The following is a 14,085-nucleotide window of genomic DNA, read 5'->3' as shown; positions in this document are numbered from 1 at the left end:
CCTGCGTTTCCTGGAAAAAATGTATACGATCAATTCAGCTCCGAAACGTTGTAATATTTTATTTGATAACATTGTTGCCTTTACCTAGATTATATTTGGGTTCTGTTAGAGCGCCAAGACTCTTGGTAATATCCTGAAAGAACGTTTGGTCATGGTAATGATAGGCACAGTGCCACACTATCACCATGATGATAATGACTGAGTGGCGTTGCGCGTGCCGTAAATATAAGCAAGCACTCGGGTGGCTTTACAGGTGTCTAAAGCTGCTCTGTGACAGACAGCTTATTGCTAGTGACACTTGTTTAGTTATTGTTGCAGGCACTAGTGTTAAATCAGGCATGCTGTTAAATGTATGCGGTTGGCCCGCAGGCTACTACCTTTACCTGAACACGACGGCTGTGCGCTCGCACCATCCAGTATCCAGAGTTTTCATGGCCACGCGACAGCCGACTGAAGCAACCTGCGTCACCTTCTGGTGGAAAGGACGTGGCGTGCCAGGCCAGTTAAACGTGTACAGGTATCACATCGTGAAATCTTCCCACTTGACAACTGTAGTGTTTGTGAAATCTTTCGTTGTCACACTCTTAGCCAAGCCCTGGATAACATCCTGCAACTAATCGGTGTCCTTGAAATCCCGAGTATAAGTAGGAACTTTGCAGCTACAGTATTTTAAAAAAATGTCGCAGTCTCACCCGACAGGCGAAGCATCAATTGCGATAGCAAATTAAGAGAGAGCTATACACAGTATGGATAGTAGTTTTATCAACTGTATAAGCTTGGACATGCTGCAGCACCAGCAACGCGCAGAACTGTTGTCGACGCCATCGTCGTTTTGGCCGCGTTTGCACCGAACGCACGCGGCGTTGGTGACTGTTGCCGGTGCCTCTGGGAGCGGCTCGAAGGTTTTCGAGGAGATCAGAACGGGACACTCGTCGAGCAGCGTCAGAAGTCTTTACCACATTGTCACCTCGCAACGCTTTTATATTGTTACAGTGCGTCAAAGGTAGTGGAGCGGCAGCATCAGCAGCAACAACCACATTAAGAGAGCAGCGAGGAAGGGAAGGACGACGTGTAGTATCGGCACCCACTTGCCCTACGGCTCTCTGCAATAAACGCCTTCTACACAAGGCGTTTAGCTGCGGCACCAAATACGCATTTGGTGCCGCAGCTAAACGTCGCCTCCCCTACCCCCCTCCCGTCTCACCCACGGCCTATCGCGCGATGGAAAAAATCACATCATCTCACCCTACGGGCAACCATGGTGGGATGCGAAAGCATCGCGGGGGGTGCGCATCGAGTTTCCGTTTCGTTTCATTTGGCAACATAACCCAATGAAAGTCAGAGTGAGAGAATGTATTGAGAAGAGAGACCCTCGTACGGGGTTGTTGCGTCTTTATTTAGAGATCGTACGTGATTCCTAGCGTCGGTGCACGCGGTATCTTGAAGACCATGGCTTTGTGGTCGGTAAAGTGTAGCGTCAATGGGTCTTGCTGCAGAAGGTCGAGTTTGAAATTGGCGAAGATGAGGTCTATGCACGTTCCCCTGATGGTGATGGTTGTGTTTACGTTCCGCTTCCCTGGCCCGAAGTTCGGGGTCCGCTTGCCGACGCTGACGTTTACGTTCGGCTTCCCGAGCCTTTCTCTGCTCCGCGGAGGTGGCGCTGTCGCTGCAACTAGCGCCGACGATGACGTTGTTCGTGGGGTTTCGCACATGGTTGCACAGAGAGAGAATGACGGAAGCACAGCTGAACACGCGCTTTATATTGCGCCGCGACACTTGCGCCGTCTACCTCTCTCCCTCTCTCTCCCTTAAAGAGAGAGAGGGAGAGAGAGAGTTATATGGAATTATTTGCTGCGCCACACCTGTGGCGGAGAGGGGGAGAGGGGAGAAGGAGAGCGCACACCAGCGTAGGAGAGGAGAATGAGGGAGAGTTGCGTATGCGCAGTATGGGTGCGGACGCCGCAGAACGGACACTGCCCCGAGCATAAGATGCTCTCGCATCTAAAAGTCGCGTTTGCTCTATATATATGGTGATTCTAAAGGAGGAAAGAGAACGCGCGTTTGCTCTCCGCCGTGCGTTCGCTCCCCGTGAAAGCGCGCGTCCCTCGCGCGCTTTCACTCTCACATACAGCATACGGCGCGCGTCGACGATTTTATCACCGTTGACGTCATACGGAACATCACGGCGACGGCGACGGCAGAAATCCGTTTCGAGTATCCATATAATTGCTATCGCAATAAAAAGCTAGGGGTTGGGGGGCGATATAGTAGCGGCTTTGCGTGCTGCCCAGAACTACATTCAGGCATAGACAATATTGGCGGGGACGTACTCTACTTATTGTGCCATATGGGGAAAGGAGTATTTCTTTACGGTTGTATGAAGCCACAAGAGCCGCGAAAGTGCTTTCTGAAATATGTGAACGGAAGTTAATATTCTATTTAAAGGGACTGACAACTCGCCAGAATGAGTAGTGCGACGTTGATGGAAATGAAATGACCATAATCTATAGTTACGGAATTCTGCACGCTGTTCCCGATTTAAGCAGGAATTACAATTTTAAATTGGGAAAGAAAGTCTCCAAATGCATTGCGTGGCATGGCCTGGCGGTTTAATACTGGTACTGTCGATGTAGTATTAAATATTACTCTACATAAGGCGGCTGTTGTCAGGTTACCGCATACGTATTGCTTAATATTGCAGCTGGTGTATTATTAGATGCTGGCTCTTTATTCTATGTGTATTATGAAGCAACGAAAGTCGACGTCAACGAGTGGCACACACGTCCCACAATGCATGACGGCGCACGTGGTGTTGTTCGCGTGCGAATTTGCGACTAAGTGCCCAGAGTTGTGTGGTCACCCTGGTAGATACAAAATGTCATTCACTCAATGTGCTGTAAATGGGTGCCAGTAACACAATATTACCACGTGCGTGCTACTAATACACGCTGAACGGCGTATCACGTGTAAAGGCGTCGTTTCGCTTTCGAGAACTTATCTTGACTTGCCTAAAAAACACTCTTGACTGGTTAATGACCAAAGCAGTTGTACAGGACACCACGAAAACACGTAGCTATTATTATAGAAAGTATTAAACACTTCGGACAACACGAATCGCAGGAACGACGGCTTGATAAGAAATGATACTTTCTCACAGCTACGGTCGCACTTCGCACTTGTCGTCTGCATCCTACTAATGCCGGCGTACAATCGCAATCTCGTTCAGCTACCGCCGTTTTCAGCGTGCATCCAGTAAACGACTACATCCTCAGTGCAGATAAAAAATTATTATAAGAAGTGTTCTACGATGTTTTCTGCGTTACCAGTTGATGATTAGAAACTTTGACCGGTAAGCGTTACATTGCACTAAAGAAAATGGGTGCCATGAAAATTGGTTGTCAGTCCCTTTATAATAAAAAAATGTATACCAACGATTTGGGGCAGCAAATCTTCACGTGTCTCAGCGAGGCGATATACTACACACTTGTATATGCGTTGAAAGTGTATTTGACTAATAATACCGAATAATTGTGTCCAGTTATTAGGCACAATACTTGACGCACTCTGCAGTTATAAGAAACGGCAGCGTTGCCCAGATGAGTTCATGTGATCCACCCGCGGCCTATAGCATCAAAGCTGGCCGAGAGAGTCACGTCAGTCAACGGCGGTATAGGCACGATGACGTAGAGAGTATTGTCCACGGCAGAGAAGCATGAGAACTAAGGAAAAAAGTCCGCAGCTGAACGGGCTTCTTTGAAATTTTATTGTTTTCTGAAAGGTCGCATAACTGGCAGGAAACCTTTTTTTTATGCACTCATTTCTGAGTAGTCTGTGCATAATGCTCACACTGCCTGATTTTGTCGAATTTAATCTATTTTTCTCATATATAGTATAGCACATACGGCAGGTCTGAGACTTCAGGTGAATTCCACCAAGAGGCGTATATTACTTCCGCAACTATAATGCCACTGTGCCTCATCAAAGCTACAATTATTTTTATTCAGCTTTAGCTAAATAATTACCTAGGACCCATGGGAAAATTTGGCCATGATGCCTATTACTTCCATGGCTATGGAATTACGAACCAACAGAATCACGTCAAATCCGGCGCCCAAGTCATTCATGAAATATTTTTTACGCCGGCCTCTCTACTGCATATTATACTAAAGACTCAGATCAAGGTCTGCATTCTGCACCTTTTTTTTAGCGAGCGAGAACCTTGCACCAGAGATTTAGAGGACAACCGGACGTGTACTACACAGACGCGAGTCAAACGGACAGGGACAAGTATACGGTGGTAGCCACGAACCAAAATCGTGTGATAGCTGCATCGGCCAGGGCAAAATCTACCAGCACAGCAGAAGCCGCAGCGATTGCACTTGCAATTAGGGACGTATCTGCTGCCATACTCACGGACTCACAAACCGCCTGCCGCCTGTATCTCTCCGGGACGGCGCCGCGCTTAGTACAAAAAATTCTAGGGAGTCAAATTACCGGATTCCATAACCTCACTTGGTGCCCCGCACACGAGGGCATGGAGGGAACACAAGGGCGGACCGGCTAGCTTGCCTACTAAGCATCCGAGCTGCGGACCGACCCAGTGACGAGCCTCCCTCTACACCGCGCGACATCCTCGAACACCAAAAACAGGAGCGGAGGCAATATGGACGCCCTCACCCTAATTTAAACAGCCAACAGGCGAGGAATTGGCGCCGACTTCAAACACACACATACCCAAACCTACATACACTTAGCCGTATTCACCAAGCACGATACACTGACGAATGCCCGTGGTGCGGGGACACGCCAACGTTACCGCACATCACGTGGATATGCCCAAACAGACCAAAACATATAAACTCCACACTACTAAAAACACAAGATTTCAACAGGCAGTGGGAGGCGCGGCTTGCGGACGAGGACCAGGACAGCCAACTGGCTCTCGTGGACCAAGCCCAGTGAACCGCTCGTGCCAGTGGAGCCCTGCAGACTAGGGGCCCCAACCACGGGACCTAAAATTTCATTTTATTCATTAAAGTTTCTCTCTCTCTCTCTCTTGCGTAAACCCACCAATGTGGCTTATCGGCTATGGCGTTGCCCCGCTACATACGAGGTCGAGGGATCAGATCCCAGCTTCGGCGGCTGCATTTTGGTGGGGGCAAAATTTTAAAACGCCGTTGCATTGGGAGCACGAGCAGGTGGTCCCCTATACGTCCCCCACTACGGCGCGCCTCATAATGGTACCGCGGTTATGGCATGTAAAACCCAACAATTTTTTTTACGCAGCCCCATCTGTGATTTGCCATTGCCATGGTGTAGGCTTCGTTACGAAGCCCATCGCTATGATGCGTGGCGCATGGCCGCATACTGGCCAATAAGAAACCGCCCTCACGTGGCAGAATTAAGTACCACGAATATGGGCCTTGTAACCGTATTACATTGATTTTATATTCAAGAACTAATTATCATTATGGGAGCGCCTTTGCTAAGGATAGATTATTAAGAATGGCTGGTACACATGTTTACGAACTGCAAAAGTACGCTACCTGCATAAGTGAATTCGATCCTTTTTCAAGTAATGTAGAACACATGGCGCATGTTTGAAGTAACTGGTGAGGTTTACATTTCGCCGATAGTGATGCACCTGAGCAAGCCTGTTGATTTAGAGTTGCCTTCAAATGCAGCTCAATGTTTTATGCGCACTGTTTTGCTTTTCCTGCTCTAAAAGGTTCACAAAGGAGACTGCAATGCGAGATCCACTACTCTCTGTGAGCACGAACGATGAAGAAGACTGGTGGAATGTTCGCACACTTACCATCAAGTCCAAAAAGAAATGGAATGTGAGTCACACAGCGTGCCGAAATACAGTAATGAAGTGCAAGTTATGCGTTCAACTAAACATTGGAACAATTCGGTTAACTTGCAAAGTAAATTGCTGCGTGGTTGCACACAAAACCCAATAAACAACAGCTATCAACAAAGGCCAAAAGATGGCGCTTTACCAATTAACTCAGATACAGACCATATTGCGCCGAGAACGCTAAGAAAAATTGATGTTCAGATCGAGGTAGTTTATGTCGTGGAAGGTTTATTTCTGATTTTCAGAAATGGGGAATTTCGATGTACACTTCTGTACTTAGGTTTGTGCGCCTTTGTAATTATTTGTCCTGTCGAACTACGCAAGTGGCATGTCAAACAAGAAAGATGTTGGAAATAATGTTCGCGTGGCACATTGATGAAAACTAGCTGAGAAACACGCACGACCGGTTCACGGCTAATGTTAGTTGGAAACGTTGCGTTCGTGATACTTGCACGGCTTTCTGTTACACGACAATAAAGACCACAGAAGGGACTTCTCTCGCACTCGGATTATGAGAAAGAAAGTTCAAAACCAATAAGACTAGTTTGGAGTGTATATAGGCGGTGCTATGCGTCACAGTTAGCTTACCGTTAGACGTGAATATATAAGTATACATCGTGCAGCGCAAGGTACCAGTAGAAAAACATCAGGCTGGGAGACCGAGGATAACCAAGGCGTTTCTAAACATGCTAATAAGTGCGCAAGGACCAGCGGATCGGAAAATGGTAGCCGCCACTTTGACAAAGAGAAGACGGCGTGAGCTAAGGGATAAGAGGGTAATCTCGCCTTTTTTTTCCGTAGCTCGTGTTTGAAGTAATCGCAGCTGTAGACGAGAGGCGTGAATCCGGAGTCATGATTGACGACGTCGAGTATGCAGACGGCGAATGTCCACCATACGGTAAGTTGATGAAGAATGGCGTTATTAGAGATCTTAAAATTACAACGTAACTTAGGCACTTCCTGCGCCCCCTGCCCTTTAGTACCAGAAAATGTAGATCTGCAACACTGCGTAAAGCGTGAAATTCTGCGCCGAGTGAACTTCACATTCACTATGCACAGGATGGATGCTAGTGAAATGGCAAGGCTTTGTCTTTTCAGAATGAATGAAGCAACACGTCTTTCTAGCACTGACGCATGTAGGATAATCTTGCATTGCGCATCAATGTCGTTAGGTATACTGTTCTTCTTTTGAGTGTATTGTGAAATTTTCTAGTTCGAAGTTATCAAATATCATAACATGCCAGCAAAAACAATAAACTCGGAATATTTTATGTCTTCTATTTGTTTTGTTTTTTATCTCGACTGCATTAGGCAGCCTACTATTGTGACATGTACTCCCTCAATACTATTTGCTCGCTAACACGTCGCTTGAATGCATATGGGGTTTTTTAAGCGCAGGTGAAACGATTTTTGCTAGTTTACAGATATACAAAGTTTGTAGCCATTCCACTTCATAGAAGCTCCTCTCTTTGCTATGTACTTTATTTTCGTCTCACAGAATTCTGCACATTCGAAGAAGAATGTTTGCCCTGGATTGTCTTAAACAGAGGTACGTAGACGTCTGTAGCTGTTCATCTTTGGAGTTCTATTCACGATTCACCCTGTTTAACGCCATCTCTTTGCTTGGGAGTAGTAATTTTATCGCCGCTTTATGATGCGTATAGAAAGAATGTCGCTGCACAAAACCGTTTTGTTTTAGGTGAGGACAAATGGCACCGCAATGCAATGTAGGTAAGAGTGCGCCGTGATTGCAGGCGTGTGGACAAAGGTTATCATGCCAAGGAACAAGCGAGGGCGTAAAATTTACATAGCGCATCAGTTCCAAATTAACTAAGGTCAAATAAACCATTAACCACTGCGAAACCAATTTTTATTTTGTCGAACGTTTGTGATGCTTCAGCATGTAACATGGAAAAGGCTGGCTAAGAAATTAATGTCAGTTCACTATAAGATATTTGATTTGGCATTCGAAGCTGTGTATTGCAGCGTTCACGCAATCATTAAAAATAACATTACTCGCACAATTAGAAAAATTGCGACACTCTTATATGAAGTTAAATGCAGCATCTTCTAAACCGAAGACTAAGACAGTTTCAACGCACGCATATGATAAGGAAATATATAAGTGAACAAGTTCATCTTTATGTTATGGTATTTCTATCATGCAAATACCATCTAAATCCTAATATTTGGAAACTTATATAGGAAAGTGGCCTACGCCTAAAGGTGTAATGAAATGGCCGCTTGGTAGTATTATCTATATTATTTACAGAGAGCAAGATAATAACAATGCAATTCTTTTGCCAAAACTCTCACTGTACATGGTAAGCTATCGTAATGAGTTTTAGATAAAAGTTCATGTGGCCATGCATAATAAAAAGTTACGATGTCCCACGTGAGCAGGGCTCGCCAGTCTATGAGCACATTATCACTCTTGGTACGAACGACATTAAAGCAGTTTACGCTTGTAATAAAGTCGGCATCATCACCTCCCAAGTTAATGCAATTCGCAAAAAAATTATTTGCACCTGAAATTTGCTTTGTCCCTTGTTTCAACAAGACGATGGCGCAAGTTTTGAACCGCAGAGGGCTGGATCATTTCCTCAGCTTCGCCGTGACCACACCACACAGACCGAAGATGGTGAGCTCATATGAATTCTTTCAAACCTCAATTAAAGTTGTAATAACTGCGAGTTTTTGAGTGTCCGGTATTCGCGGCAAAAGTCGTGTCGTTTGGGCGGATTACAGAGTGAATGGAAGCGTAAACTTGAGCGGCTGGAGTGGTGACGCCACCTGGTGTGGCAGATCTCAACCCGCCCAACATATACTTACTAGCGCAGCTGCCAAGTATATCATATTCTGCTGCTTGTGTGAATTTTTGGCAGCGCGGTAATTGTATTTCATATTACGCCAGTGCCAAAAATTTACGCCAGTAGCGAAGTATAATATGCTTGTTTACTGCAATGTTAGCTACGTGTTAACCGATTGTTCCACGTTTACGCTACGGCTCATTCGGTAATCCGCCCAGACCACCACCCTTAGCCGGAATACCAAACACACTAAAGCTATCTAATTTAGGCTACAGTGCAGTCACTGAACTGCGAAATAATTTATTTCTTATTGGAAGATTCCTTGAGAAATAAAGTAGCTAAAAACATCTTCGTAGAACTCTTACAATGCCAGACGCTGGATGCACAAATGTGTCTACGCCGTTCTCTCTAGGTTATAATAATGGAGAGTTATAGCTCAGCGGGATTACGTGCCAGCGGAACGAGCGGGCGAGAGGTGACGGTAGCAAAGCGACGCACGAAAGGAAGAGTTTTGGCTCCACATTTCCTCGCTCGGTTGAGCTGAAAAGGCCCCTTGAGGGGCTTTAGAGCTGAGCGCTTTGTTGCGGCACCTGTCGAACAAGGTTGGAGTTAGCGTCAGCTCGCGGCCGATCAGTTGTTTCGGGTTCTCGATCGCGGTCATCCACTTCAAATCGTCGCCGAACGGCTTAGTTGCTAAAACCTCTCGCAGTTTACAGCGGTCCTCTTCAGTGGTGAAACACGTACGAGGCTTTTTGACCTGCAGGCGAGCCAGAGCTGCGTTTGAAGACGACGCCGACGCCATTCCGCTGTTTGTGCAGGTGGTCGCCATGTTTGTTTCGTAAAAACGCTGGTCCTCTGCGCGCGCTCCGCTGGGCAGAGGAAACCAGCGAAGGGAAGGGCCCGCTCCGTAAAGACGCTGGCCGCCCCAGCGTACCGCACATGCGCAGTGGCCTCTGCGCTCGTCCGCTGGGGCCGCTGGCCCGTAAACCCGCTTAGCTATCACTCTCTAATATCCCCATGCATGCATCTGTTTCGGTGACATCTGCCGCAAAAGCACTGCTTGACCAACGCGGCAAAAATGGCTTCGTACAAAACTATATAGGGTTTTTAGCGAAGCTTTATAGGCTCGAAAGTGTCGGCGGTCGTGGTGGTGGCGGCGGTGTCACACTGAAAAGTGGGCCGATCCTGACGATTGTGCAGAAAAGGTCCAAGCTCAATGGCACCTACCAGGGACAAAAAGAAAGAGAAAGAGAGAGAGAGAAAGGAAGAGAGAGAGAAAAGAAGAGAGAAATGACTAAAGGGAGAGAGACAGAAAGAAAGTGAGAAAGACAGAGAGAAAGAAAGAAGTAAGGAAAGAGGGAAACAAATATAGAGAGAGAGAAAGAGAGAGAGAAATAGAGAGAGAAAGACAGAGGGAGAAAAAAAGAAATAGAGAGAGAGAAGGAAAAGTAGACAGACAGAGAAAAAGAGAAAGAAAGAGAGATAATGGAAGAAAGAGAGAAAGAGAGAAAGAGAAGTGAAGGAGAGATAAGGAGAGAGGGACAGAAAGAGAGAAATAAAGAAAGAAATAAAGAGAAAGAAAGATAGATAAAGAGAGAGGAAGAAAGAGAGAAAGAGAGATAGAAATAAATAAAATCACCATGAATGTCAGATACACACAGGACAAGCTTCGCTTACCCCCATTTTCTCGACAGGGTAAGGGCTGGTGATTTTTTCAATAGGGGTGGGTCGATGTTGGCAACATGTGGCGGCCATGTTGTTTTGGTGCCGTCTGTCTAATCTGTTGTTTATTATTTAGTCACTGATGCGAAATCACCATGGCAAGCTACACGATTGAGCAGCATAGACAAATGATAAAACGTTATTATCAAAATGACTGCTGGTTAGTGCAAACGTTGCGCGCGTTGCGCCCGTTCTACGGCAGACGCTGTAGCCCTTCAAAGTCGGCTCTCCAACGTTTCATGGCCAAATTTGAGACAACCGGTCCGGTAGGCAATCAGTGAACACCTGTACGTCAAAGGAAGGATAGATCGGCCGAGAACATCGCCACGGTTTTTGAAAGTGTGCAGGAGAACCCGGGGCAGTAAATTCCTCGCCGTGCACAAGAACTCGACTTTTCGCAGACTTAAACTTGGCGAATTTTGCGTCGTGACTTGGGCCTACACCCGTACAAGGTCCAACTGTCCCTGGAGCTCAAAGTTAATGACCATAGACAACGCCGTTTGTTCGCTGACGGGGCTTCGGAGCATTTGGAAGAGGACCCCAATTTTGACTGAACAGTCATCTTTAGCCACGAGGCGCATTTTTGGATCAATGGCTTTTAATAAGCACAACTGCCATATATGGGACGACACCAACAAGCACGAGGTTCACTATGTGGCAATGCATCCACAAAAAGTTACTGCTTGGTGCGGATTTTAGGCCGGCGGCGTCATTGGTCCATACTTTTTGAAACCGACGTTGTTAAAGTCATCACCGTCAACGGCGAGTGCTGCAGAATGATGATAAATGATTTTTTTTGTCCCAAATTCAACGATATGGACGTAGACGACATGTGGTTCCAGCGAGATGGCGCTGTATGCCACGCAGTGGGCGCCACGATAGACATTCTGCGTGAACGGTTTCACGGTATGGTTATCTCTCGCAGAGGTGACGTGAATTGGCCACCAAGATCGTGCGATTTGACCCCGCTTGACTTTTTCTTGTGATGTTTCCTGAAGTCGCCGCTCTATGCCAATAAGCCGCAATCAACCGAGGCCCTTAAAATGAACCTAACCCAGGCCATCGCTCAAATTCAGCCGGATCTATGCGGAAGAGTCGTTGAAGATTGGACCACTCGGATCCGTGGCACTGTGAGAAGTCATTTCGACGATGATACGAACATTTGAACGATGATATGTTCCATCCATAATGGCGTACATGGGCCTTTCAAATAAAAAAATAATTTTCTTAATAGCTCACACACAGCTTGTTTTATTCCATTTCAACATCGACCCGCCCCTATTGAAAAACCTTATGTATTGAACACCCCAGCATTTCTCTTATATACTTGCTTTGGTTATTGAATTTAGATAATATAGATTATTGAAGGCAATATAGATTATTGAAGTTGTCAATTAGCAAGTTGACACATTCCTCAGAGCTAAGCTCGAGTCTTGGTCTCCTCTCGTGAGTATTCACACTTGAAATATAGAGATTTTGCAACAAAAGCGTCCCCTCTTTACACGGTCGGTCCCTCAACCCCTTACAGGTTACTACCTGCTCTACAAAAGTGTTGGCGTCAGAGGGAATCACTCCACTTTTGTGTTGCGCGACACGACACACTACCAGTGTGCGTCCTTGTGGTATTACCTTCCTGTCGTGACCAATGGCGTCCAATTGCTGCTCAAAGACAATCCAGTGGAAGAAGCAAAGGGAGTCTGGAAACGTCGACAGTTCCCGCATCCATCGGGTTGGGTAAGCAAGTGGCAGGCGGCATTCTTTCGGAGCTTCAACTTAAGTACGTGGGAGTTCGTGGTAACTACTCCAAGATGAGCAGACGACGATTATAAAAGGCAGTAATAGCTAAAGGCGCGTGCTTTTTGGCTTTGCAAACAATAAACGATAAAATTTGCCAAGAAATATGGTGCATACACATCCACTTGTTTTCTTTATAATACGCACCCATTCATTTTTTCGGGATCGTGCCACATCATGCATTGTAGCAAAATGATAACAACACGGCATCTTTGCAATGCCCATAAACTCCAAACTCCTAAATGGAAGCCACATACATTTGATTCATACAAGCTACATTCTCATAAGGATTTGCACGGGGGCAAAATTAAGTTCAGAACTTCTTATCAGTCGGATATATTTCTTGCAGCGTCTTCATTATTTTTGCTCTAAACGCTTTTCGACTGGTGGTAGCGAAGCAAAGTGCAAAAAATATATGTACTTCGTTCATTTGATTTGTTTTCTTGACCAGATGAACGCCGTCAGAGCTGTATCCGGCAGTAACCCAAGTGGTTTTGTGGCCGTAGATGATGTGCTTGTCAACGAGCTGCCTTGCGATGAACTGGGTGAGTGAAGTGCACGCAGAAAGATTTATTTGCTCCTATGAAAAGTGAGGACCCCTGAAAGCTGTCTGGATCGTCAGTCTGCGGATGAAAATAAGCATGCGTTGGTTGTTCTAAGCACGTTGCAAAAAAAGGTGTTGTCCGAATAATAATAAATGCTACTCCGTCGCCTTCGCTCTCGTCGCTTTCTTTTATTGCTGTGTTAGACAGGTAATTGGCTTTAAGACAAAATGCATAAATATAGCGCCAATCTTGCCTGAAACCATGCTAAGTAAATTTCTTCTTTAGCTGCCTCAACAGCCCATTGTATCATCCACGTATATCTGATGACGTAGAAGAAAACGTTGCTGATGTTGATATTAATACTAAACAACTATTACTCCTCTTTATGTTTTATAGTACACATTCCTTGCACTAGTAACATTTCAACAAAACTTGTTTGGAAAGCTTCATTGCCGAGGCCTTCCAATTCCTATCTGCACCCTTTATCGCAAGCTGTTTTCTACTGCATCTGCAAATAAATTTTGTCCTTGGATACAAAATAGTACGTCAATGAATGTTAACTGCAGCAATAGAAAGTGGTTTTAGCGAGACCACTGAGTGCATTCGAGGTTGGATGCACAGGAGAATATTAACATACAATTTTTAAAGTAAGGACATTAAGTACGTATATGCATTCACGTAGGCACTCAGTTGTCCTTTTTCTCATTCACGCTCAACAAGCTATGACCCATTGAGACAATTCATAAGTTTAGCATGCTGCCGACACTGGCAGCAAGTTCAGTTGAGACCCTCTGCGATCACGTTCAATAGGGCTGAAATGCAGAACTGCAATTATACCACGCCTTATGATAATGCTAAAAACAACAAAATTAAAATTATTGCTTATCTCCTCATTTCCGTGACTCTCATAGGCCTTGTATCTTGCGGACTTCAAGGACTACAAACGTCCTAGTCCCATCGGTAGAAATGCTGGACAAAATCTAACTCGACCAGAGTCTCAAGACTATGTATGTCGCCAGTTCATAATCCACGGCCGATCAAATGTCACATGTGGCGTCCTTACCTAAGAGATTAATGATCGACCTTGCGGTGACAAAAAGCAGTGGAACTCTTTGCCCGATTCAATTGTTCAGATAAAATCAGTTAATGCATTCTTGGAAGCAATACACTGCCTTATGTACCCTGATGTTCTGTAGTAATAGTGTAATGTAATAAGTCAAAATTGGCTGCGTTATTATATTGTTAATGTGTTTGATATCAGCAGTGCTGCTTCATTTTCCTTTTTGTGCATTGGTCAAGTGCACTAATTCACTTCTCTGTTTATGTATGCTAAATCCACTCCTGTAATAGCCGG

The 14,085-nt window shown here is 45.4% G+C and overlaps 1 protein-coding gene across 1 annotated transcript in view; it reads left to right on the top strand.

Moving 5' to 3' along the window:
• The window catches only part of LOC119450643 (MAM and LDL-receptor class A domain-containing protein 1-like), a 127,661-nt gene that overhangs the window by 24,487 nt on the left and 89,089 nt on the right, over positions 1-14,085 (top strand). The window contains exons 8-14 of the mRNA XM_037714157.2: positions 370-517; positions 5,729-5,840; positions 6,662-6,758; positions 7,359-7,409; positions 8,421-8,501; positions 11,921-12,126; positions 12,638-12,731. Of these exons, the coding sequence (XP_037570085.1) occupies positions 370-517; positions 5,729-5,840; positions 6,662-6,758; positions 7,359-7,409; positions 8,421-8,501; positions 11,921-12,126; positions 12,638-12,731 (789 nt within the window). The remainder of the gene's footprint in view (positions 1-369; positions 518-5,728; positions 5,841-6,661; positions 6,759-7,358; positions 7,410-8,420; positions 8,502-11,920; positions 12,127-12,637; positions 12,732-14,085) is intronic.

This window comes from Dermacentor silvarum, chromosome 4 (genome assembly GCF_013339745.2).
Source record: "Dermacentor silvarum isolate Dsil-2018 chromosome 4, BIME_Dsil_1.4, whole genome shotgun sequence".
Classification (NCBI taxonomy): domain Eukaryota; kingdom Metazoa; phylum Arthropoda; class Arachnida; order Ixodida; family Ixodidae; genus Dermacentor; species Dermacentor silvarum.
This window is presented reverse-complemented; position numbering and strand designations above follow the sequence as displayed.